Source organism: Neolamprologus multifasciatus, chromosome 6, assembly GCF_963576455.1.
Source record: "Neolamprologus multifasciatus chromosome 6, fNeoMul1.2, whole genome shotgun sequence".
Lineage (NCBI taxonomy): Eukaryota > Metazoa > Chordata > Actinopteri > Cichliformes > Cichlidae > Neolamprologus > Neolamprologus multifasciatus.
Window position 1 is genome coordinate 25723581 of NC_140444.1, and position 27020 is coordinate 25750600.

Here is a 27020-nt window from a genome sequence, read left to right on the forward strand (position 1 = left end):
AGGGTTTAGGTGGAGCTCTTAGGTGAAGCAAAAAAACAGGAAGTTCACACAACAATAACAGCAGTTTGGAAACTTTTTTAATCTCTAAACCTCTCCCGGCTGTAACTTTTTATATTTATATTTTTTAACAACTCTCTTGATTTAGTGTGAATTATAATTTAATGATTTGTGGAGCCTGGTGTCCCGGCAGTATGGAACTATTCCAGCACCATTTGTTTACATGGTGAATCAGCTGACAAGCTAATGTTAGCAGCCTAGCTTTTAAAATTGGAGTCATATGAGCTGGTTGTTATCAAGTAGCTTTGTCCTCATGAATGAATCGCTACGTTAGAGAAGGAGTCGACATACATTTACACATTATTAAATAATTGTTTTAGAGTCGCGGTTAACCGATAGGAGGGTAACAGTATGCTAAGCTAACGTAAAGTGCGCAAAGTGTTGAAGACGTTGGTTCAGGTCTTTAGTAAAAGAAAAGGGTGCCCTGCAGTATCTCTGTGTAAGATGCCGTGTTCCTGTGGGAACTGGAGAAGATGGATCCGGCCATTGGTCGTTGTGTTGTACATCTTGTTGCTCTTAGTGGTCCTGCCGTTGTGCATTTGGGAACTGCAGAAGTCAAAGGTCAGTGCAGTTGTTGCTCATGCTTCTTTCTGGGGAGATCTGTTGGTTTAACACAGAGATAACACTGGTTCTCAAATACTGCATTTGAATACAGTTGTGAGTTGTTACAGTACTTATGTGGCGTTGTGTTATTTTGAGTACAACTGTGTATAAAGACAAACATGTTCCCCATCAACTGGCTACTTGTTATCATGTACATTGGCTGCCGGTGAGCTCTTCATTATTAAGCACTTATTAATGCATTTACAAACCTACCAGTTTGTGCAGTAATAGCAAAGTACAGTGCTGTGAGAAAGTAAGTCCCACCTTCCTGTTTACATCCCCACGTACGTGTTTCGGGTCGTCAAACAAATTTTAATATTAGACAAAGTTAAACCAAGTAAATACCAAATGCAGTTTTTCAGTGATAATTTAATTTATTAAGGGCAAAACTATCCAGATCGATCTGGCACACTGTGAAACAGTAACTTTCTCCCCTTTGTTAAATCTTAAATTAACTGTGATTAACCCCATTTTTTTTGGAACGCTGAGTTCATTTAAACCGACCTGTTAAATCAAGAAATCACATAAATTACACCTATCTGATAAAGCGTAGCAGGCTAAAAATCTCACCTTTTTAGCCTGCTTCATAGCATCATAGCTCGATACTATGAAACTCAAAACAGCTGAGGATAATTATCCAAAAATAGAGAATCTTTGGAGCCGTAGTGAACATTCCCAAGAGTTTTCAGCCCACTAAAATAAGACTGCATTGACATTAAAACAATTCAGCAAAGAAAAGGTTCGCCCAAAATTCCTGCACAGCGATGTGAAAGATTTATTGCCAGTTATCACAAATGCTTCACTGCAGTTCTTACTGCCAAGGGTGTCACAACCAGTTATTTGCTTTGGGGAGCAATTACATTTTCACGTAGAGCCAGGTAGGTTTGGATAACTTTTTTTCCCTTGAATTAAAGAGCTTGTTGTTTAAAAACTGTTTTGTTTTTTTTTTAAATTTACTCAGAATATCTTTATCCAGTATGGAAATTTGCTTGATGATCTGAATCATGTAAGTGTGACAAACATGCAAAATGCTAAATAAGGTATTAAAATATGTTTTATAATTGTTAAGACTGCTGATGTTTTACATATTAACAAGAAACTAGTCAATGACAGACTTTGAAGTCTTGTTTTTTCAAAAGTCATAAAATCTGCTAGAGTAATATAGATGACCTTTTTTATTTTATTTTTTTTTAAATAACTGCCATCTTCATTGTTCTTCTGGTGTGTTCTACTAAAACAGTCTTTCCTTAATTGTACTTTCTTTAAAAACGATCTTTATCCGAGTCATCACACTGCACTGCAATTTAGTTAAACACGTCTCCTTTATACGGGACTTGAAATGAAGTGTTTTTACATGGTTGTAATGTTTCTGTACTTCAGGACTAATACTGCTTTCACCATTGACTTTATATTAAATGATACCCTCCAAGACTCCAATGGCTAAATGACTTAAATGTTGACTGTTTCTTTCCATGTCCCGACAGGTTGGCACTCATAACAAAGCATGGTTCATCGCTGGGATTTTTGTCTTCATGACCATACCCATATCATTATGGGGCATCCTCCAGCATCTAGTGCATTATACTCAGCCAGAGCTTCAAAAACCTATCATCAGGTAAAGATCTTAACAGTCATTTTAGCCACAAATAGGAGCCCAGAACAGATGTTTAACGCTTTTGTGTTTTCTATTTAAAGGATATTGTGGATGGTTCCAATCTACAGCTTGGACAGTGTGAGTTATGTATTTTTTTTAATGAAAGCCATCGCACACCGTTTTATGAGTTTATATATCCTCATAGCTTTTCCTGTTAATGTTCCCTTTTCATCTTTTTTGTTTCCAGTGGATTGCACTGAAATACCCCAGTATAGCAATATATTTTGACACATGCAGGGAGTGCTACGAGGCGTATGTCATTTACAACTTCATGACGTTCTTGCTTAACTACCTGGAAAACCAGTACCCCAACCTGGTGTTGATGCTGGAGGTTCAGGAGCAGCAGAAACACCTGCCTCCCCTCTGCTGCTGCCCACCGTGGCCAATGGGAGAGTGAGTTCCCTTTAAAATTTTTCCTCTTATGTCTAACTGTAGCTGTCAGCAGGTTAAATTCACTGACCCAGAGTTTAGCTGCGCTCAAGTGTTGGTCATACCTTTGCTGTAAAAGCGATATTAGTTAAACATTACCATCTGTTTATACACTAAATGTTAGTTTTATGGACAATCTACTGACGTTTTACTGGAATTATTGGCCATAGTCATGTTTCCGTACTGTCTCAATGAAATGGCCACAATTTAGAGATTTAATCTGCATCGGTCTTCTTGCACAATGTTTTCTCTTTCAATGTATTTTCATTTCAGAGAGGTTTTGTAAATTTAAACAGATTAAACAGGTTCATCTTAATGTTGGAGCTCAAATCTTTTTTTTTTTTTTCCTCAAAGCAAACAAGTCAGTGAAAGTCACAAGCTTCAAATTAGCCTCAGTCACACAACATCTGTAATTGATAATTGGTCAAGTGTGCTGTTAATTTAGCCCAGATTTATTCGGGTGACCTTTGTATATAAGAGACTGGTGTAGATGTATAAAAAGAATTACTAATGGCCAGCATCAGCAACCTTATTGTTTAAATAGGAATACAAATACAATGTGGCTAAAATGGGCCATAACTTAGTTTGTGTTGAGGACGACACAAACTAAGTTCAATGTTAACTGTTATCATCAAGCCGGTCTCGGGCTTCTGCCCAAGTGATCCTGAGATACTTCTGCTCACCGGTCTTGGGCTTTTGCTTGGAATTTCAGACCAATTCACTTCTAATTCAGATGATCAAATTCCTCTGCAGGGTTCTGCTGCTGAGATGTAAACTGGGAGTGTTGCAGTACACAGTAGTAAGACCTGTCACCACTATCATTGCTTTGTGAGTACCTAGTACTTTATTCTTTAACTGTAGTCACATTTTGTTTGGTGTCTGTTGACGTCAGCTGTGTGTTTCTCTTCCTTTCTAGAATCTGTCAGCTGTGTCGAGTGTACGATGAAGGCAACTTCAGTTTCAAAAACGCATGGACATACCTGGTGATCTTCAACAATATGTCACAGCTGGTAATGGTGGATCTAAATCCTGTTAAAGATGGACTAAAAATTGTTACAAGCATTCCCTTCCTTCATTCCCATTCCTTTCTATGTCTTCTTTGATCTAGTTTGCCATGTACTGCCTGGTGCTCTTCTACAAGGCTTTGAGAGAGGAGCTGAATCCAATCAAACCAGTCGGCAAATTCTTGTGTGTGAAAATGGTGGTGTTCGTCTCTTTCTGGTAAATCTCAGTGTTAAAACTTCATGACATGACCCAAATATTTCTGAAAAAGTCATTTAAAACAAGCTCCTTTTTACTGTCCTGGATAAACTGTATAGGCTAGTGAAACAGTGATTGCTGTAAATCTTTTTAGGCAAGCTGTGGTCATTGCTTTGCTGGTTAAAGTGGGCATTATCTCAGAGAAGCGCACATGGGACTGGCAAAGTGTGGAAGCTGTAGCTACTGGCTTACAGGTACATGAGTATAGTTTAAACATTCTGACCAAGGTCAACAGAACTAATATATCCTATGGGACCTAATAGTGCAACACAATGAAGCTGTCCACTTTTTTTTCTTTAGGATTTCATCATATGTGTGGAGATGTTTCTCGCAGCCATTGCCCATCACTTTAGCTTCACCTACAAACCTTACGTGCAGGAGGCCGAAGAGGTGTCTTGTTTTGACTCTTTCATGGCAATGTGGGACATCTCCGATGTCAGAGCAGATATTTCTGAACAAGTCCGCAATGTTGGTACGTGTTCCTGCTGTTCTATAAGTGCTATAGTACCATAAACTAGTTGGTATCGTTGATTATTTAAGCTATTTTTCCGACTGTTTGTATGCAATGCTAGAGTTGAGATCAAAATGAAGAGCCAGTTCAACAATAAATATTGTCTGCAAGATGAGTGCTCGTTACTTATGTGTAACTACTCATTTCTTATGTATAACAGGCTATACTGAGAAGGGAGTGCCTCAGCAGCGACTTTTAAACACAATTTAAAATGAAAACATTCAGAATTTAAAAGACTGTGGAAAAGGTGCATGTTGGAGCCAGTACTTGCTTGACTTCTTTATTTTAGGTTCCCTTTACTCAGTAGTCACTGATTGTACGAAGTCCTGTGCAGTTTTCTGACTGTACAAAATGGTAATGGCAATGACCACGTGATGGTTGTGATCCCATCCAAGCAAAACAGAAAAAACCATCTACAGTACAAAACCATCTGTACTGTAGATGTACCTGTGATAATCTAGAACTGACTTCTACACACTGCTACATGAATAGCATTGTTACTGGTGTGAGCCATCATAACATGATCTTTACTGCATCCTCTCTAAAAAATATTTAAAAGTTTCTCTTTGTCCACATTTGCAGGAAGAACAGTTATGGGTCGTCCGAGAAAGTCCTACTTCAATGAGGCGCAAAGTGATGGTGAGCGATCCGGCCTGCTCTCTTCTGCGTCTCAAGATGCCATCACCGAAGCAGCTTGTAATCCAGTTTCTCCTAAGGGTCACTATCAGGGCCTGGGCAGAACCCCCGCACCGCACTCTTTGTCAGCACCCGCTGGGCTCGGCTCAGCCCTGTGGGAGGAAGGGTGTGAGGCTAGACCTGAAGAAACCCAGGATGAAGAAACTACCAACCAAACCAAAGACCCGACAGAGGCAGATCTCATTGTGATCACCTAGCTTAGGTGTCGCAAACAAACTCTGCCAGACATGGTTGGGCAGGGCCCAATTATAGCCTTGCCACATTTTTTTTCAAACGTCATTGATGCAAACAAGACAAACTCATTTAAAAGGGCACAATGACCATGTAGTAGTCAAAGTCTAACAAAAACATGCAAGACATAATGGACCGCTTCCAGTGACAGCTTCAAGAATGTTTGGTGATTTAATGGCACTAAAAGACTAGTAAGCAACGTCATTTTGCTGTTTTATGTTTTATTAGAGAGTAGGCTAAGCTAGAATTGGTTTTACCCAGGAAAGACACAAGATCAGACAAAACATGGCTCTCACCGAAGAATAAGTGAAATATGGAGAAATGTTTTCCAAAAATGAAACTATACAATTTTATGTGTCATTCATGCCGTAATCTCAGATGTGACAGAAGAGGGAAATATGCAACCTTTTAAACTGAATATCATGCTTTTACTGGTTTTTGAAAAACTGAAAACCTGCACTACTATAACTACAGATATCTGCTGTCGTTTCGTTCTAACTAGTCGATTCAGAGGGGAGAAAAGAGCAACACGATCTTGTACCACAGTTAACTGTGGTACAATGATGTGTACATCACTAGAAAAGGGGTCATAACTGACAATATCACACAGTATCAGTATAAATGTAGTATACTCCATTTCAGAAGAGTACGAATATATACAATTAAACAATCCTAGTATTATTAAAATCACAATTCAGTTTTAAAAAGTACAATCAGCACCTTCTGGTTGGCTCTTATCTATGCTTTAATGCGTACAGCTTACTCGACAGTTAATAGAATCCGCTAGTCTTCGCAGATGCCTTGTTCTGTGTGCTGTGTAACTAGTCTGTTTACACATCCATGTAGAATGTGTTTTATTTTATTTTTCAATCTGGGATCATTTTTATTTGGTGAGATGTTTTCTGTCTCTTGTAAACTGAAATAATTTTGCACCTGTTGCACTAAAGCCATTTGTTTTTCCATAAAGGATCCTTCTTTGTGAATTCACAGATTTGTTCAGGGATATTGCCATCGTTAATGTACAGTTTTGGGATATCAGTGTGTGGCACAGCGAGGGGTAACTGGCATCATGCCTGACTCTGGTATGTCGCACTGCCTTATGGGATTTTCTTTTTCTTTTAAAATATGACTGACACGATTGCATCAGATCCGTCATCCTGCATTTTGATTTAATTCCATCTCAGATATCCTCAATAAATCAAATTAAATATGACTTCGTTTTCCATGCCTTTATTATAAAAATGCAACATTTGTGGGTCAAGTGAATGATGTTTACAAAAAACAACGGAGTCAGTAATTAAGGGCTAATGTTTTTATTATCTACTTACAAATGTAAGTACAAGTCCTTGTGGATCTATTTTCCTTATACAGCAGGCTTTTTACTTAAACTTCTAACAAGGGTTTTTTCATGCAGGGAGTTGCTAAACTGTGATCCCAATGTTTTGAGACTAGTACTACATGAAAAATGTCAATAGAGAAAGGGCATTAAAAATACTAGGAATGTAATATTAGCAGCAGTGTTCTTTGAAATATACTCTCATACGTATTCTGCAGACAGTGCTGAGAGTATTGTAAACAGCAGGCTGTGAACTGCTGGGCAAACATGATGACACAATTTCTACATGCAATTTACCGCAAGCATTTTTTTCTGCAGTATGATCTGTAACAACAAAAATGGCCATCAGACAACAAGTACACCGACTCTGATACATCTGACAGACCAATACTGTTTTTGTTATCAGGCAGCCGATACAACGGTGGGCTGAAATGTATTACAAATAAGCTAAAATGTGAGCGATTATCACTCCATCTGCTGAGGTGTGCTTTCTATATGGGCCAAAATGGAGATGGTGCTTTTGTGAAGCTTCACGGCGAGGCGGACCCACTCTCCTGCTCGTACCTCCAGGGGCTGCTGCAGAACGACGGCGGCCTGCTTCCAGTGAGCAGCCTGGCCGAGGGTGCTCACACTGATCTCTTCGTCCAGGTAGATGTGATACCAGAAGGGAATTGCAGTTATCCTGCCTGTAGATGTAGCCTGGACCTGTTCATTCAGAACCAAAGAAGCAAAGTCAGAAAGTAAAGTGAGGTTAAAAGTTTGTGGGGGGAGACAAATACAGGTCTGACTCATTTCTACTTCTTTTTTCATGCTTGTGAATTTTAATCAGCAGATTTAATGTGTAAATTAATTTTCAGCACTTCAGCCCTGTTCTATCACAGGTGACATTTCTTTTTAAATTTATTTACTTTAAAAAAACATTTTTAATACATGTTCCAGTCATGATGCGATCACTGAAAGTACTGATGCACAACTAACCTTGACTTCTCTGTTAATGTAGTTTGCGTTGGCATCCATGAGGTTGAGAACAAAGAGCTCTACACATTCACTGAGGTGTCTGCACTCCAGTGTGGAAAAGTCCAGAAACACATGGACCGGTACCTAAAAAATATAATAAAGGAAAGGGAATAATTATGTTGCATTTCATTCACCCACAATTCAATCATAGCACTTCTGTTCTATCCTGAAAAAAGCCTTCCTAACATTAACAAATAGTGATCGTGTCAACAAATGCCATAACTACTATAAATACTTATAGGTACTCTAAATACTTACCCATAAATACTATTACCCAGTATGGCCCAGAACAGGCATTTATGCTTTGAAAATGTCACATAAACACCACTTTACCAGGTACATCTGGCAAGTACCAGGTTGGACCCATTTTTCTTTACTGTCATGCATTGTGGTCTTCTGCTGCTGTAGCCCATTAACATGTTATGTATTCAGAAGAAGTCATTTTTTGAAGTACAGTCACCTTCCCATCAGCTGACCTCCAGCATCAATGAGGCATTTTCACCCAGAGAACTGCTGCTCACTGGATATTTTCTCTTATTAGGACCATTCTCTAGAAACCCTAGTGATGGTTATGTGGGAAAATCCCACCAGATCAGCAGTTTCTGTCTGTCACCAACAACCATGCCACATTCATTTAAATCACCTGTCTTCCCCCATTCTGATGCTCAGTTTGAACTTCAGCAGGTCGTCTCCACCGTATCTACATGCCTAAATGCAACAAGCAGCTACCATGTGATTCGCCGATTAAATATTTGCCTTCATAAGCACTTAAAACTAAAAATAAAGTGGCTGGTAAGTATATAAGCTCTAATCTTGTGTGAATCTCACTCATTTACTGGCTCTGAAATTGGCACTTAGTCACCAAACTTTTAAGAAGAAATGTGAGAACCTTTGACATAAACACGTGTAAGTAAGCTTCAGGCAGAAGATTAAAAAAGGAGCTCTTGTTGAATCTTTCTTATTATTTCTTAAAAGAAGAAAAAAACTCTTTACTTCTGCTAAAGGTACAGTTTTATTTTAAAATTTAATAGCAGGCTAAGACTAAAAAGAATAAAGGAACAGCTAAATTGACTCACTGTTGTTGGTCTCAAAAATTAGTTTTTAACCACACAATGTTATTTTCAGCAGGGACCTCACTCCCTCACGGGTTAGCTCAAAAACACATCTTCCACCTCATCCAGACGGGCCGCAGCAGACCTAAAAACCTGCCAGAAAGTGGCAGCACAGAAACTGCCATAGTTTCCTTGACTACAGAACAAAAGAAGCTTTTCTCCTCCCTGTCGCAGTTGTGTAGACCTCAGAGCCCGCTGTTTGATGTGCCTGATGTAATGTGCACTGATGTATTCAGGTAGGAATGTCTTAGGGCCAAGCTATGTGCTGTGTCTTGTGTGACAGTTGTGTTAGGAAGTGCCCTCCGCCGAGGGCTTCAAAGACAACATCTGTTAAAACAAACGACCGTCCCGAGAGAGGCCTCCAAAATTAGAGCGCAAACATCATGCTAGGGAAAGAAAAAATATTTCCAGACCAAATAAAGAAGAAGAAATTCAAAGGAAATTCACAGCTTGTTTCACGCAGCACACTTCAAAAGAGGAGCACAGAAAACAAAGTCCTGGACCTTGGTATTCCAAATGAAGTACTTGTGTGTTTTCTACCAATCCGCCTGATTATCTCTGGCACGTCACATTCGATTGGAGATATTTTTTCTTATACTTTAATAACACCGCACCACGTGTCAGTCCTATTTAAAATAACCCTTTTGTACGATCTTTGTAAATGATGCAGGCTTACAAACATGGCATACTGTATGCGAAAACTGTCAATATTGACTGTTATTGCATCATGAACATGAGACAGAATATCAGATACAAGCAGCCAGAAGTACAAAAGCAAAGTAAAAACTGTTTTATGAAAACTGAAAAAGTCTTGGCTTTACAATCTGGTTTGATTGTGATTCCCTGTAATTTATTTGACCTAATTTAAAACCACTATAGATCGTAAGAAGACGCTTTGTAGCTGAAATTATTAAGCTGTTATAAGTAAAACAACTCATGTCATCCTCCTGTTTAGAAATTAAGTCTTGAAAAATGTTTGTGCCATCCACACTGAGAAGAATATAAGTCGCTTAATTTAAAATGCTAATATAGACAAGGAATCTGGTCTGCTTAAGCATGAATGAAGAAATAATACAAAAACAAAAGTTTTGGAGCATGTTTGAGTACTGATGGAAATGGTGGGGGGGGGTTTCCAAGAAGGAACAAATATGGTTATGGAATAACAGACCAATTCTACATGGCATAAATACCGGCTTGAGATAGTGACTGTGGAAGTCATCTGAGTACAGTGAACTCATTGTGATATTCAAGAAACCAGTTTCGGATGATTTGATCTTTGTGAAGAGGGTGGACATGGTCAGCAACAATACTCCTGTGAGCCTGTGCAAACTGTAGCTTCAGTGTCGTTATTAGCAGACATGTCTCCTCACTGGCGCTCTTCTGCATACCTTGGAAGGTATAAAAGTTTTAAATAATTATATACAAGTAATCTCTGTAAGCTAAAAGCTAAAGCTTCAGACTGTCCTAAATTTTTCTTCTATTACTGGGTCTGGCTGGTGTCAGCAAGAGGGGATTTCCTTATATGGTCATTCTCAGGCAAAACCAGAGGTATCAGGCTAAGCGTAGCATGCACACCTGCTCCATCTGACTCAGAAAGTTTAGCCATACGTTGCAGGTTGCAAATGTTTTGGTGGCTAATTAAAAAAATTTTTTAAAAAAAAGCAAGTCAAATCTACTTTTCAAATAACAGTCGATACTGATTGCCAGTGGGTTTGTCCTTTCACAGGTAATCCTAATTTTTATCAAACTGTGTTTTTTTTCCTGTGGATGTTCACAATGTCCATATTCCAGATTGGATTCAATGTGCAGATGGATCGGAGACACTGCCATTTTTTTTTTAAAACAACCTCCACACCGGCAAGTGGAAAAGATGGTGCACACAAGCACAAGCCAGCTGGAGGCAAATCAAAGAAAGTGGTTTTAGGGAAGGTGGTTTTAAAAAGACAAAAGCTGAAACTGAGTCTGTGCAAAGGTGAATGAACTGAAGGCTGGCATCAACACCCAGTGTAAGATAAATAAGGATTTTTTTTTATTTTTTTTTTACCTAAAAACCACTCTAAACTACATGGAAATAAATATAATTTTCACCCACAGTACATGGAAATTATGATAAATTGTCTGGTACTTACATAGCGCCATTCTACTCAGCACTCAAAGCTATTACTACCAAGTCTCATTCACCGTATACACAGTCATAGTGCTTTTATGTCCCCCAAGCCCTTTTTCTAACATTCACACAAAACTCCAGGTTCAGAAGCTTGCCCAAGGATACTTCAGCACATGGACTACAGAGCCAGATATTGATCCACTGACCTTCTGACTCTGGCCTGAGCCACAGCTGTCCCGAACGATGGAGCTACAAACTTTAACCGGGGCACTTTTGTCTGATTCTGATCAAACAGTTGTTTGAACTTTGCACTACTGCATGGTGCTCTGTACACAGCTTAGAAATCCATGTTAAAGGTGACACACACACACACACACACACACACACACACACACACACACACACACACACACACACACACACAGAGTCATTTACATGCAAAATAAAATACCATAATAAAGTGTTCTGGTAGATTTTGCAGTCATACTTACAGTGAACTGGTTGATGAAAGGAGCAATATTGAATCCAAGTGTGGGCTCCTGACCCTGGACAGCGCTTTCCAGTAGCAAAGTCTCAGACTCCACCAGCATACCATACACCACAATCTTTCCCGGGAAAATACGTCCTCCTTCCTCCAGCAGACATCTGGGATAATTAATAGAAATTAAGCTGACACGTCTAAAAGCAAAGCTCTAAAAACTGAATCAAAACATGCAAAAGCAAAATACTTTATCAGTTGCACACTCCTACCTGGCCAGTGACGCTTTCTCCATCAGCTTCTGCCGTATGAGGCCGCAGGTTTCTACACAGTCCAGGATGATGGCACTCCACAGCTTCTCCCTGGAAGGCCTTTGCAGCATCCCCTGCTCATCCTCCGTGTTGTTTAGCCAGAACTCCAAATGCTGTTCTGAGACATTATTGGAGCGAGCCAGTCTCTTAAGCACTTCCTGTTGCTTCTTCTTTTCCACCGAGCTGAAGGCTTTCACGTGACCCTGGCTGGCAGCGATTAGGGAGAGCAGAGAGAAGCCTTCCGATACGTCCAGCACATAAAACGGGCTCGCGCAGCGTGTGGCCACAGCGGGGCCGGGCTGAAAAGCGGCCCCTCGCTCTTGGTTTTGGCACTTAACCTTCAGCTGGGAGATGAGTTTGGCTAACGCAGTGCAAAAACTCTGATGGTAATCCTGATTGTTCAGGAGCGCCATTTCCGAACATTCCAGCATGCAGAAGTCTCTCGCTTGACTCTGATCAGTCTGAAGACATGCTAATGCACTGCACAGTTCTGCCTCTGGGTTTGGGTTTGAAACGGGATACTGAGAATCCATCAGTTTGTCTAAACTGATTTTATGGCCGTCTCTCAGCACAGCAACACTGCAGAGCCTCAGGTAGGCATCTCGACAGGAGACTTCAACAATCAGCTCATCTCGTGGCTTCAGGACAAAACCTGAGACAAAAAAATTCAATGAAGGAAAATGATCAACTTGATGACAAACAATTAGCTTCTGATTGATGCGATACTCAAGAGATAAAATTATACTGAAATATCAATGTAACCATTAGGCCTTACTAAAGATGCCTGTTTTTGATCATTTTTATTGGTTCGTGTTTGTGTATGGCTTCTCAAACAATCATGAACACCCCTGTGTACCAAAGTATTCTAAAGTAAATATAAGGTCATCTGTCTGTCATTCATTTACAATAATGAGAGACACTGATAAATTCATACGCAAAATGATCACTCCAAGTTCATGCTGTTGAAGCTGCTTCTACAAGCTACTGAATCATTTTTATTTATTTACATTTTATTAAATAAATAGCACCACGTTTTGTTTTTGTAACACTCTGATTCGAACTAAAAAAGGATCTATTTTCTGACTGCATACTATTCAGTACTTGCATCCTTCCAGATAAGGAAACGTCTGCTTTTACATGCTTTGTCTATTCCTTCTCAATCTTTTTGTGTTAGCAACGAACGTCACTTGTGTCAAATCCATTATTTTAAAATAAGTACACATAAACATGATTTATAGACACAGTAAAAAAGAAATAGTTAAAAACATCTTAAAAATATACTGAACACTATTTAGATGGCTGCTGAAATGTGAGAAATGGGCACGCAGGATGGAAAACAAAAAGAGCACAGAGGAGACGAAAGGAACCCAGCAGAGAAATTATAATTCAAGGGACCAGGCAGCGAGAGGATTCCTACAGGAATAACATCTGCTCGTGTCTTCGCGTCAACACGCGGCTCGTCACAGGCGTTTGAGGAAAATGCATATTTATTGCCTATAAGAATTTCATGAACACTAAAGAGTGTCACAGGCGATCAGGGCGCACGTGTCACGGCAGCGGGGAAACGGATGTTGGCGATCACCGGGAAAGGTGGCAGCACCCTTGAGGCTGCCTTCACCAATTAGCGCTGCAGTGAAATGCTGTAGAGGCCTGTCTCAAAGATGATGTACTGCGATGCCAACTGGAACATGTCACCTAATGTCGGAGGCTATTAAGTTCACGCTGGCCTGGGATGGTAGCAAAGTAAAGAGTACGCAGTGCCCTTAGGTACATTTGCCAAAGTTAATTTAAACCTCAGAAAGCAATTAAAACTTTTTAAAAGTCTTGACAGTTTTAATGTTTCATAGTATCCATTTTATGCTACTTTAATAGCCTTACTGTGAGCCTTAAAAATACAGAGACGTGTGCTATTTTTATTTGAGCCGATACCATATTTCTTAAATGGGTCTTACAATTTCACTAAATGTGATTTTTACAGTGTCATTAAATTACATGTTGTAGTGGAAAATTCCCAGAAAATAACAACACAGAAATTATTATTAGCAGCTAAAATGCTTCTTAAAGTTATCCACATTATTAAACAGAGAAGACTTTAACACACACTGCCCTCATCTGACGTAACACAGAAATGCAAGATAAACGAGAAGCAAACACAAGCAGATCAGATGTTTCATTTAAACATGCTCAATTCATGACAATGAAGAAGTGGACTGGTTATGTGCTTAAAATTTACCTTAAGACAAGGCTAACAAAAGTAATGTATGTAAACTACAATAAGTGACGAAGTGTCCACCTATCTTACCCTTGGCACTGTGGAAGGGGTAGATGGCTTGTTCCCAGCAAGTGTCCTCCTGGGGTCCAGTAGACAGACTGTTCTCCTCATCCAGGTGGAGCTGGAACCACACTGCCAAAGCATCCAGCTCTCCCTGCTGAATGACGGGCAGCCGGATCTCTTGAACCTCCCTGGAGCTCAGACCTTCCAGCTCCTACAGGTTACAAAACAAGTCACACTTAAAGCGGAAGCAACACATCTGTGAAGGAGCTAAAATCAAAACTCAATTCAAGCTTATACTCGGAAGGGTTGATAAATTTGACAGATGTTGCTGCTTTTAATGTAATTCAAAGACAATCTGCTTGTTAGACTGAACAATAAGCAGATGTTGTTCGGCACTTTCAGAAATTTCAAGTCTCCAAGACCATTACCACTGTTTTGCTATTAAATCTCTCCTCTCATGCTGCTGGCACGCACTGAAAGTTGCAGTGAGGCGGTTACAGATTATGGCATAAAGCGGGTTGTCTGCTAATCGGATGGTCAGTGGTTCAATAACTGGTTCCTCTAATCTCTAATCATGTGTGTATGTGTACGCTAGACAAAGGCATTTAAGAATTTAATAAAGCACTGATATGAATGGATGAATGAGGCTTGTAGTAATGAGCACTTTCTCCTCAAATTGAGTAGAAAAGCACTACATTAGTACCAGTCCATTTTCATCTATCGCAAAGAGCAGTGTAGTATGCAATACAGCAAACATCATCTGAGATGTTTCAATTCCACCTTAAAATAACAATATTTACTTTAGTGCAAGCATGCCAGTGGATATGTTAAAATAGTTCAAAATTTGAATGCTAACACTAGAAAAATACATTTCCAAGTTGCACTCATATCTATGAAAAGGTGGATTTGAAAGGGAATTAGCAGAGTTCCCTCTAGTGGATAAACTCTGCAACATCAACACTCAAACACAGCTGAAGGGTGTTCCTCCCATCGCTTCTTAATTTTTTTTAATGTAATTTATCAGCCAATATAAATGCCAATAACAATCTATCAGCCAATCTATCACCCTATGGATATATCGGTCTGGTTCTACACATAATAATCATAATCTCATACGCAAGAGGTTCTTAAAGGAACACCTTCCAAATGTTAAAGAACAAAGTGCAGCTGGAAAAGTTTCACTTTCTATAGTTTTCAAGACATCAGCTGCACGTTTCAGCATAAATCTAAGTATCACTTATCTGCTAAAGTGGCAGCGTTTCATCGAGGCGACAGCCCACTTACTACACGTGTATGAATAAATATCCTTTGCCTGTAACGAGGTCAGATCATTCTTTTCTCATTATTAAATTATTCTGGTCATTGCTATGGCAGACAAAGGACACACAAAAGTAAAGTCAAAACAAACTAATATCATACTGGCTATTTCTGAATATGCGTCAGCCCTCATCACCTGCACGTTGTTGAAATCTATGTTGAGGGCTGTGAATGGCTCTGTGAGAGGTTTATATCCTCCTGGCAGTCTGCTGAGTCTTTCTGTAGTGTACGGCTCCATGGAGTCGTCTGGTTCGGAGCTGCAGCTCACTGGGCTGTGGAGCTCTCCAGCTGCAGCCATGGAGAGACCGCCCACCTTTGTCACACACAGCCTGCATAAAAAGAAAAAAAAGACAGCTAGTGAACACAAGTGTTCTTTTTAAGGTCGCTCGAGGAAAAGTAGCCTATACGCTGGAACACAAATGGACTCCCGGGTCTACCTGTGATGCCGGCGGATCTCGCTGCACTCGACAGCCATACCAAAGACAGTGGCTCCTGCGGGGATGACCCGACCTGTGGCAGACTGCTCCCCAAATTCATTCTCACCCCTCTGTGGGGAAAAGGCATATTTGTGGCTAATGCTACTAAGCATTTAATCCTATTAATATTGTTAACACTTCACATGAAAGTCGACTGGATACATTTGGCTTTAACAGCAGGGTAAAACTACTTGTAAGTTACTGGATGTGCTGAACTGTCACATCTCACACTATGAACTCTGATTTTGCATGTGTTATTCTGACACTTAACAGACCGCTCTTTGGCTATACATTAACAGATGCTTGTGCTTACACTGTGTTACCACCCAGGCCAGTGTCGCCCGCATGTAGCTTTTTCTGTGCTTTTGTCATAGGCGGATCCTGCTCTGTAGTTCCTCTTACTCTGCCAACCAATCGGCAAGCTCGACCTGCTTTTGTTGCCTTATTTAAGAACTTCAGGTCAATACCAGGTGACTAGAATTGCATTTTTTGCAGCCCACCGCTGCACCTTTTGGTTGCTTCTTATAAGCTTAACTGATTCAGGCTGAGCAGGCCATAAGCATGCAATAAGTGCAGTTTATCTGCATTTCTGAGGTATTTCTTTTACTGGCTGCAGGCTGGGTCAGGCTGAGCTCTCTCATTCACACAGATACACGCACAAACACATAAACACCACAGCGAGACATTTCAAATGGTCACTTCTTAGACATAGTTATATCTTGAGTGTTGCTTTCATTTTACTTTTATTACTGAATAAGTCACTGTTACTTTGTTAGCCCACTTCTGTCTTTTTATTCCTTTCGCAGATTTGACCGGTCCTCTCCTACTTGCAGTTTTATTGCACCTTTTGTTTTTTGCAAAGCAATAAATAACTTTGCTAAACCAACAACAACTGGTTTTATGCCTGTACCCTACAAACTGGTAACGCTGAGTTGTGACGCAGAGATTACGTCAGAACTTCTTTTTTTGAGCTAAAACACGTGATCGCTGTCTTGATGCTTGTCCCATCAGTTCAATAGGAAGTGTTACTCACTAGAAGACTTTTGAAACCTTTTCTATCTCTGTATCACCTACCTACGTATGTCTTCTGAATTTATGTGATTTTTTTCAAATTAATTACATCCGTTTTATCCACATGGCTCATGTGCAAAACTGTCTAAACTTTTTATTTATTTATGTGGGATTTTTGAGCTACAAACATTGCTTCTTTCGTACATTCAATCGTTATTTTTTAAATCTGATCTCAGACCAAAGCCCCAACCATGGTTCAGTTTGTTTTGTTGTGTAAGATATGTATTAACTTTAAGTACTGAGCGCTCAAATGTGTGTGTTTTTTCAAATAATCTATTAAAGTACTTCACTTGAACATTGGAGAAACTGAACTTCACCCAAACCCAGTGTCATCCCTCTGTAAGTGCATGAATGCATTAATGATTGCAGCTAGACATCTGCAGTTTATTTAATAGTTTATGAAGGACTGCCGTGTTTACAGACTCATCTTTGTGTTTAATGATTAGGAGTTACCTTGGGCGGCAGCAGGAGGTGGTGCCAAGCATGAATCAGACTCTCTATGATGCCCTCTCCAAACAATCCTGCATCTACTGTCTCTGTCACCACCAGTGATACCCTTTGCAGGAAGAATAAAAGCATTTATGAAAAAACCTTATTTTTTAAAAGACTTCATAAAACAAGGATCATTACACCACTACACACTGAGACTGGCTAAACTACAACACCTGGAGGGTGATTAAAAAGTATTTGAGCTACAAAGTGCACCTGTGCGGTATGTCTTTTGGCACTTCCATCTCCAGGGACTTCATATGGAGGATCTTGATGCTGCCGTCCATTCCATTAGCACTCACCACCTCACAGGCCAGCTCATACATGGTCTTTGACAGCTCACAGGCGTACACCTCAGCAGCCCCTGCCTTCTTAGCACACATACTTCACAGAGAGAAACAGGAAATCAGGACAAGAATTCACCTTTGAAGCCACAATAAGAAGCATTTCAAATCACACTGGATAACTTAAGCAACTGAACAGGTTTCAAATTCTAATGGAAAATGTCTCACCCGAGGATTCCAGTGCCAGTACCTATGTCAAGTACAGTGTTGCAGCCCTTCTGAACAGCCTTCTGAATGGCTTGCTGGTACTTCTGGTTTCTCCCGTGGTCATTGAGCATGAAGAAATGCCAGCGCTCCACCAGCCAGTTGGCCACACGGTAGAAGTTCTCTCTGGCCTCTGGGTAGTCTGGTCTCATCTTTAGAGCTTTGTGAAAATAACCTGCAGCTTCATCTCTAAATCCCATTCTGGATGGTAAAGGGGGGAAAAAAGCATAAAAATATAATTTACTGAGAGAATGTAAAATGCTACAGAACTAAGAAACACAAGTGCTTAAAACACAAATCCTATAGTATAATATACTACAAGTAAAGTAATATAATAGAATTTTTTTTTTTATCCATCCATTTTCTTCCACTTATTCGGGTCCAGGCTGTGAGGTCAGCAGTCTAAGCACAGATATCCAGATCTCACTCTCCTCCACTACCTTCTCCAGCTTTTCAAGGTGGGACGCTAAGGCATTCCCAAGCCAGCCCAGAGATGTAATCTCTCCCATGTGTCCCGGGTCTGCCCTGAGGCCACTTCCTGGTAGGGCACACCCAACACACCTCACCTAAGAGGCACCCAGGAGGCATCCTGAACCATTGAGCTGGTTAATTTAGATGTTTAGTAGCAGCAGCTCTAGTCTAGCCTGCTCCCAAATGACAGAGCTCATCACCTTAGCTCTAAAAGAGCTAGACCGCTACCCTGAGGAATGACTAATATATATACATATATATACATAAATGTATATACACATATATACATACACACATATATATATATATATATATATATATATATATATATATACAGTGGGGCAAAAAAGTATTTAGTCAGCCACCGATTGTGCAAGTTCCCCCACTTAAAATGATGACAGAGGTCAGTAATTTGCACCAGAGGTACACTTCAACTGTGAGAGACAGAATGTGAAAAAAAAAATCCATGAATTCACATGGTAGGATTTGTAAAGAATTTATTCGTAAATCAGGGTGGAAAATAAGTATTTATTTTTTATAAGTATTTATTTATAAGTATTTATTTTCCTTGTTTGTCACCTCAAACAAGGAAAATCCCTGGCTCTCACAGACCTGTAACGTCTTCTGTAAGAAGCTTTTCTGTCCCCCACTCGTTACCTGTATGAATGGCACCTGTTTGACCTCATCATCTGTATAAAAGACACCTGTCCACAGCCTCAACCAGTCAGACTCCAAACTCCGCCATGGCCAAGACCAAAGAGCTTTCGAAGGACACCAGGAAAAGAATTGTAGACCTGCACCAGACTGGGAAGAGTGAATCTACAATAGGCAAGCAGCTTGGTGTGAAAAAATCAACTGTGGGAGCAATCATCAGAAAATGGAAGATATACAAGACCACTGATAATCTCCCTCGATCTGGGGCTCCACGCAAGATCTCATCCCGTGGGGTCAAAATGATCATGAGAACGGTGAGCAAAGATCCCAGAACCACACGGGGGGACCTGGTGAATGACCTGCAGAGAGCTGGGACCAAAGTAACAAAGGTCACCATCAGTAACACACTACAACGGCAGGGAATCAAATCCCGCAGTGCCAGACGTGTTCCGCTGCTGAAGCCAGTGCATGTCCAGGCCCGTCTGAAGTTTGCCAGAGAGCACATGGATGATACAGCAGAGGATTGGGAGAATGTCATGTGGTCAGATGAAACCAAAGTAGAACTTTTTGGTATAAACTCAACTCGTCGTGTTTGGAGGAAGAAGAATACTGAGTTGCATCCCAAGAACACCATACCTACTGTGAAGCATGGGGGTGGAAACATCATGCTATGGGGCTGTTTTTCTGCCAAGGGGACAGGACGACTGATCCGTGTTAAGGACAGAATGAATGGGGCCAAGTATCGTGAGATTTTGAGCCAAAACCTCCTTCCATCAGTGAGAACTTTGAAGATGAAACGAGGCTGGGTCTTCCAACATGACAATGATCCAAAACACACCGCCCGGGCAACAAAGGAGTGGCTCCGTAAGAAGCATTTGAAAGTCCTGGAGTGGCCTAGCCAGTCTCCAGACCTCAACCCCATAGAAAATCTGTGGCGGGTAGGGATGGGTATCGAAAACCGGTTCTTGTTGAGAACCGGTTCCCACTGTTTCAATTCCTTGGAATCGTTTGCCATTTTTGCAAACGATTCCCTTATCGATTCCAGTCGCCCCGAATGACGTCACCACGTTGCGGAGCGTCATTTACCTGGCAGGAAACATGGCGGCTCAAACGCTAAAAAGTTTGGTTATACTTTACGGGAACGGATGACAACAGCGCAACTTGCAATACTTGCAAAGTAGATATTTCATTTAAGGGAGGAAACACTACGAATATACAAAAGCATTTGCTCACAAAACACACGATAACCTTAAATAAATGTCGTGTTTTTAATTCCGCTCCGGACTCGTGAATCTCAACCCAGCAGCAGCGGTAACGTTTGCACGTCCTCTCCCGTTAATACGGCAGGTAAATAATCAACTAACAGTGCATATTATGTTAGCGCGATCTGCCTCATTACAAAACCTGCCATTACTGTGCATTTAGGTGACCATGATGAGACAGACAGAGTCTGGCTGGCTCAGATGCTGGCAGTTCTCGCTGCAGTCTACCGGTAGCGTCTCCTTTCAGGCCAGGATAGACGAACGTCACCGAGCAGTGACTAAGTTTGTGGTAAAAGGCTTGAACCCATTTGCCACAGCAGATGCCCCCGATTTTCGGTAAGTGAATGTGTTTAATTGTAGGCAGGGACATTATTGGATATTCTTGTGTAATTGCTACAGAAGAATATTTATTTTATTATTTTACATTCACAATTTTTTTTTCCTGGGGACCCTGTGACACCCCATTGAAGAGCCGTAGGTTGGATCTGTTAAGATCTCACTGTTGGGTTTGTAAGGCCATGTTACTCCTAAATTTCTATCTTGTTCAAAGAGAAGATATAAAACAAAGATCTAAGCTAATCGACCTTAGTGTTCTCCTTTTTTTTTTTAAAAAAATAATCGATAAGAGAATCGATAAAGAATCGAATCGTTAAACAGAATCGAAAATGGAATCGGAATCGTGAAAATCTTATCAATACCCATCCCTAGTGGCGGGAGTTGAAAGTCCGTGTTGCTCGGCGACAGCCCCAAAACATCACTGCTCTTGAGAAGATCTGCATGGAGGAATGGGCCAAAATACCAGCTACTGTGTGTGCAAACCTGGTAAAGACCTATAGTAAACATTTGACCTCTGTTATTGCCAACAAAGGTTATGTTACAAAGTATTGAGTTGTATTTTTGTTATTGACCAAATACTTATTTTCCACCCTGATTTACGAATAAATTCTTTACAAATCCTACCATGTGAATTCATGGATTTTTTTTTTCACATTCTGTCTCTCACAGTTGAAGTGTACCTCTGGTGCAAATTACTGACCTCTGTCATCATTTTAAGTGGGGGAACTTGCACAATCGGTGGCTGACTAAATACTTTTTTGCCCCACTGTGTGTGTGTGTGTGTGTGTATGTATGTATGTATGTATGTATGTATGTGTATATATATATATATATATATATATATATATATATATATATATATATATATATATATATATATATATATATATATATATATATATATATATATATATATATATATATATATATATACACGTGTATATATACATACATACATGTGTATATATGTATGTATGTATATATATATATATACACGTGTATATATACATACATACATGTGTATATATGTATGTATGTATATATATATATATATATATATATATATATATATATATATATATATATATATATATATATATATATATATATATATATATATATATACATATATATATATACACGTGTGTGTGTATATATATATACACGTGTATATATATATATATACACGTGTATATATACATACATACATGTATATATATGTATATGTGTATATATGTATATGTGTATATATGTATATGTGTATATATATATATATATATATATGTGTATATATGTGTATATATGAGTGTATATATATATATATGTGTATATATGTGTATATATATATATATATATATATATATATATATATATATATATATATATATATATATATATATGTATATATATATATATGTATATATATGTATATATGTGTGTGTATATGTATATGTGTATATATATATATATACACGCGCTCACTGTATCTGTGAGTTTGCAGAGTAGAGTACCTGAACAGGTGCTCGCCCATGCTGTTTAGGATCACCTCGTCGTCAGGAAAAAGTTCCAGAGCTTGTTCGTAGCAATCAAAAAGGTACTGAATGCGGCCCAGAGAGTCCAGTTCTTCTGCCCATTTGAAGAGAGTGAACCTGAAAGACTCCTAAAGAGAGGGAGAGATTTCAATGAATATCTTTGGATTTATTTATTTATTGATAAGATCATTGCTGCTAGGCCCAGTAATCATCTCTTCCTCTTTTTTATAGCCTTTAAAGGGAAAAGTTAAACCATTCTCTAGCTCTTCGGTTGTAATATGATCCTCTTCACTGATAAAGGCAGCTGAGCGTTTCCCCTTCTGTAGTAGCTATGGTTTCTTACTTGCCCACAGGCTGTATCCCTTTGTATTTTAAGCATGCTCCCTTCCAGCTCACTTTTCAGAGAAACCTAACTTAGAACCTCCTGTGCTCAGGAACTATGCATCTATATCCAAACTCACTTATTTGTCAAACATTTTGTACGCATTAAAGAAGCACAGTATAAAAACAAGCTCCAGTTTGGGTTTCATCAAAAGATCTCAACTCAGACGGCAATTCTAAAGCTTCAAATCGTCTTTGAATGACATCAGTTCTGTGACACTGTAGATCATTATATCCATAGAGGTCATGTGACTAGGTCAGTACTTCTGGCACACCATTAGATTAAAGCTTATCCCTTAATCAAAAGTTTCACCATCTCTGTAACAGTCTTCGAGATCTAATTTCCACAGCAGTCTTCTGGGGCTTGTGTAGGGTTTGGTTCTAGCACCCCTATTACTCTCTAAGTGCTCGCTGCTAAAGCATAAATACCATTTATCCACAGATCATATTCAGATTTTTTTCTCTGAAATACATCTGCCTTTTGTTATCTGAAACTAGATTTTGCTAAATTTCAGTGCTCAGTGCTCATCAAAGATCAGTCCTAGTCTTTATCTATTGTCTGGGATAAATCTAATTAGTCTTTGTCACTGACACCCATATTTTGTTTTGTTTGACTTCAAGTAGATGACCTGTGATGTGCTTTAACATTACATGAAACTGATGACTTACTAGACCACGCAGATGGTTTCACATCACACTTCTATTTATGTCTCTTTGCCGGCTCTCTGCTCAGCATCAAATTTCTCATTCTTACGTGCAACATGTGCACCTAAATTCCTTCATCTTCACTTCACTCACTCACTGTCTGTCCCAGTGACACCATACTTTCCAAGTCTGGTTGTATGCACTGATTAGGGTATTTTAATTCAGGTTTTTTACACTTTTTTCTTTTGTTTTTCTTTCATATTGCTTTTAATAACTGTGAGTTTTTGGTGATCCTCATTTCAGAAAAGCAGTGTATCAGGAAATCCTGCTCGCTTGCTGTAAAATTTGACCTCTGCGTGTATAATTGTGACTGGTTATCTGTGGACAGCGTTTGGCACAGAGTGCTGGCGGACTGGTTTTTAGCATAGTGTAAACAGTAATTACCCTTGCAAAGTCCTTAAACACAGGTGCGAGGTTGAGCACCAGGAGGTAGTGTGCAAACGCAGTTCCATAATCTTGGTTGAACAAGCACTGCTGGGCACTTTCCAGAGAACTGGAGACCAGCTCATTCCTGGCAGGATCGGCTCGGCGGCGCCTTCGAGTCCTCCTGCCGTGCTTCTGCCGTGTGCTGGTGTTAGGCATCCCTCAAATTAAGAGCAATAAATGGAAATTCTTTAAGAAAGATAATCATGATGCCATATGTACAATCTGAAGCCACTTTCAAGCCACCCCGCCCAAAGCACTACACCCAGAAAAGAAAAAAAAAAAACAAAGGAGCTTTTCTATGTCGTGAAATAGAAGATAAATGCAGAAGATAAATACTGCATAAAAAACACAAATTAAAATGCTATATATTTAATCAGCCATATGAAAAGAAAGCTTTAACAGAACTCTATGCAATCCTGTAAAAAAACTTGTGCATCTTTACAATTTTCGCAGGAATTAAGAGCATAAGAGCAGCCAGGTACAGCTAACTAAATACATTTGATTAACTGATCATCAGCAAGTGTGAGCGCCTCTATGAAAGCAGAGGTGTTGGCAGTGTGCTGGTCTGGAGCATTCAGGTGTGTGTTAATACAGTGCCAGGGAAGAAAAGTGTCAACAATGAGCTCAGAGAAGCAACTGTTGGTCCCTATCAGTCTGGGAAGGATTACAAAGCCATTTCCAAACAATTTGAAGTCAATCCTTCTACAGTGAGAGAGATTATTCGCAAGTGGAAAACATTAAAGACAGACGCCAATCTTCTCAGTAAGATTTCATCCAAAGGTCATAGAAGGGGTGGGGTGTGTGTGTGTGTGTGTGGGGTGTGTGTGTGTGGGGGGGGGGGGCACGCAGACTCTACAGGCCTCAGTGCAATTTGGAAAAAGCTTTAACAAGTGTGGCTTTTTTAGAAATGTTGTCAGGAGAAAGCCTCTTCTATCTAAAAAAGAACAATGCTTAACTTTGCAAAGACACTTGTGAACAAACCACAAGACTGATGGAGCAATGTCCTCTGGAAAGACAAGATTAAAGTGTTTGGTGGAAGCCAAACACAGCATATCAATACAAACACCTCAAACCAACTGTCAAGCATGGTGGTGGAAGGGTGAAAAAATGGGTTTGATTTGCAGCCACAAGGCCCCAGTACAGTGAGTCACTGAGTCAACCATGCACTCTATATACCACAGCATTCTACACTCAAATGTAAGGACATTAATCCAGCTGCTAAGGCTTGGTGCAATGTGGGTCATGGAACAAGACAATGATGCCAAGCACAGCAGTAAGTCTACAACAGAAAAAGAATCAAGTCGTTGCTATTTCAATCAAAGCCCAGATTTCAAGCCGGTGTTGTGCCAAAAACTGATTTTCGGTATTTGCCAAAAACTGATTGCTCGTATTTAAACTGCTATAAGTAAGTTGTTGGGCTATAATATGTGAAACATATTCACCTGCTTGCTGCTACTACTGCACATTCACTCAATGTATATACTATATATATATATATATATATATATATATATATATATATAATGTTCTTCCTCTACCCCCCCCCCCCATTTTTGCACATGTCGAGGAGCGTGTCAGGCTACATTTCACTGTGTGTCATACTTGTATAACTATGCATGTGACAAATAAAGAACCTTGAACATATGTAAAATGCATCCCTCATGGATGACAAAGTCATATTGAGCCACAAACAACATTCGTGTAACAAGGTAGAAGCCGCAATCAGTTTTTGGCAGTGACTTTTACATAACCTTTATTTATGCAGTTAAAAAAATCTCATTAACACTAAAAATGTCTTTTGTAAGAGTAAGTTGGCCAAGAGGACAGCAGAAGTGGCAGCAAATATTACAATAGTTTAGTAAAAATATTTTACGTGGGGATAAAGGACCGGATTGGTTATAATGTAAGTACAATAACACAAAGTAGTAAAGATGGTTGAAAAAACAGATAATTTTTTAATTCTACATATAACCCCTTTGTACATTTTAAATCAGTTTTTGGCAGGCGGCCAAAGAGAGGTGTGCATAAACGAAAGCCTTACAACCTCAATGAACTAAGGCAACTTTATAAAGTTCCTCGACAATGCGAGTCTGAATGATACAGAAACCATTACTCCAGGTTATTGCTCCTGAATCCGGGGTGCAGACCTGTGAAAACTTTCTTTAATGATTGTATATCGTACCTTTCATTTAGTCACACTTTTTAGATCTTCATTTTTTTTCTAGAAATAGGCATGCCAAGTTATCATTATTATTGCCAACATAATATCGGCTTTATAACAGCTATTTAAAAATACTCTTTAACTTGCATCACTAACGTTCACTTACTGTATGCTGGTTTTGTCCACAGGCTGATGTTTAGAAATAAGCTACGGGGATGTTTAAGTGGTGCTGTTAATTTGGCAAACACACAAACGTTAACATTGAATTCACATCCAACACAGTCGTTAGCATGTTTGTTTGACAGTCCGTCTCCCAGCAGCACCCTGAAGATATTCTAAAAGTTGCTAACAAATATTATCCGCAAAAAATGCACATAATCTCATATTCAGGCTCTGTGTTTGCTGATTCGAACGCCAAATTACATTTCTGCTATAAGTCGTGCATCTACCGTTCAACAAGACAAGTGTCCGCGCGCTGAATAGCCCCGAAGGAAACATGTCGCCAACTAGACCAAGGTTCCGAAAGTGCAGCCGTTACACTCGTTTAATTTGATTTGAAATTGTGAAGAGGACAAACGCATTGCAAAAAACGTAATGAATTTTTTTAATCAGTTTATTTGCAGACCGATGTACAAAAAGCGCGATTGCCTCGTACTTTATTCCCGCGGAACTCGTCACGGGCGGATTTTAAGGCAAAATCAAAGACCGTGACAAATCAAGATAATTCCCAGCCAGGAAAATCCCTATGGAAGTTCCCTCTTTGGGTCTTTCTGTAATTTGGCGCTTTTGGTGAATTAACCCAACTGAAACGTTTTATTTTACAATACGGGGGAAAATATAGTTATTGTTTTAAACAAGAATCGGGTACAGACTTTAGTCAGGGCTGCTATCCAATTATCTATGTGGTTTGGGGTTAGACCACACTATCTTTTGTGTTTTTTTAAAATGTTGTATTAAACTTACACATTTCCGACCGAAATACAAAGCCTATACAGTACTGTGTAAAAACCACCCCTCATTTCTTCATATTTTGCTGGGTGCAGGAATTTAAAGGACATTCAAAACTCTTCTTTGGATGTTGGCTGCCCTTTGTTCTGTTCTCTGTCAGGATGAT

At 39.5% G+C, this 27020-nt stretch overlaps 2 protein-coding genes across 2 annotated transcripts; one reads left to right on the top strand and one right to left on the bottom strand.

The window, feature by feature from the left end:
* tmem184c (transmembrane protein 184C) lies at positions 1 to 6654 on the top strand. The gene is made up of 10 exons (XM_085163162.1): positions 1 to 618; positions 2145 to 2275; positions 2356 to 2392; positions 2502 to 2707; positions 3497 to 3571; positions 3660 to 3753; positions 3852 to 3964; positions 4098 to 4197; positions 4304 to 4475; positions 5097 to 6654. The coding sequence occupies exons 1-10, from the start codon at positions 502 to 504 to the stop codon at positions 5405 to 5407; spliced, it is 1356 nt and encodes a 451-aa protein (XP_085019288.1). The 5' UTR covers positions 1 to 501; the 3' UTR covers positions 5408 to 6654.
* An 84-nt stretch (positions 6655 to 6738) lies between these two features.
* Positions 6739 to 26519, bottom strand: prmt9 (protein arginine methyltransferase 9). The gene is made up of 13 exons (XM_085163161.1): positions 26073 to 26519; positions 23704 to 23903; positions 22213 to 22361; positions 17943 to 18179; positions 17647 to 17814; positions 17395 to 17497; positions 15832 to 15941; positions 15531 to 15723; positions 14105 to 14288; positions 11764 to 12454; positions 11505 to 11658; positions 7756 to 7878; positions 6739 to 7482 (listed from the first exon to the last, which is right to left on the bottom strand). The coding sequence occupies exons 2-13, from the start codon at positions 23899 to 23901 to the stop codon at positions 7243 to 7245; spliced, it is 2550 nt and encodes an 849-aa protein (XP_085019287.1). The 5' UTR covers positions 23902 to 23903; positions 26073 to 26519; the 3' UTR covers positions 6739 to 7242.
* Between the last annotated feature and the right edge of the window lie 501 nt (positions 26520 to 27020).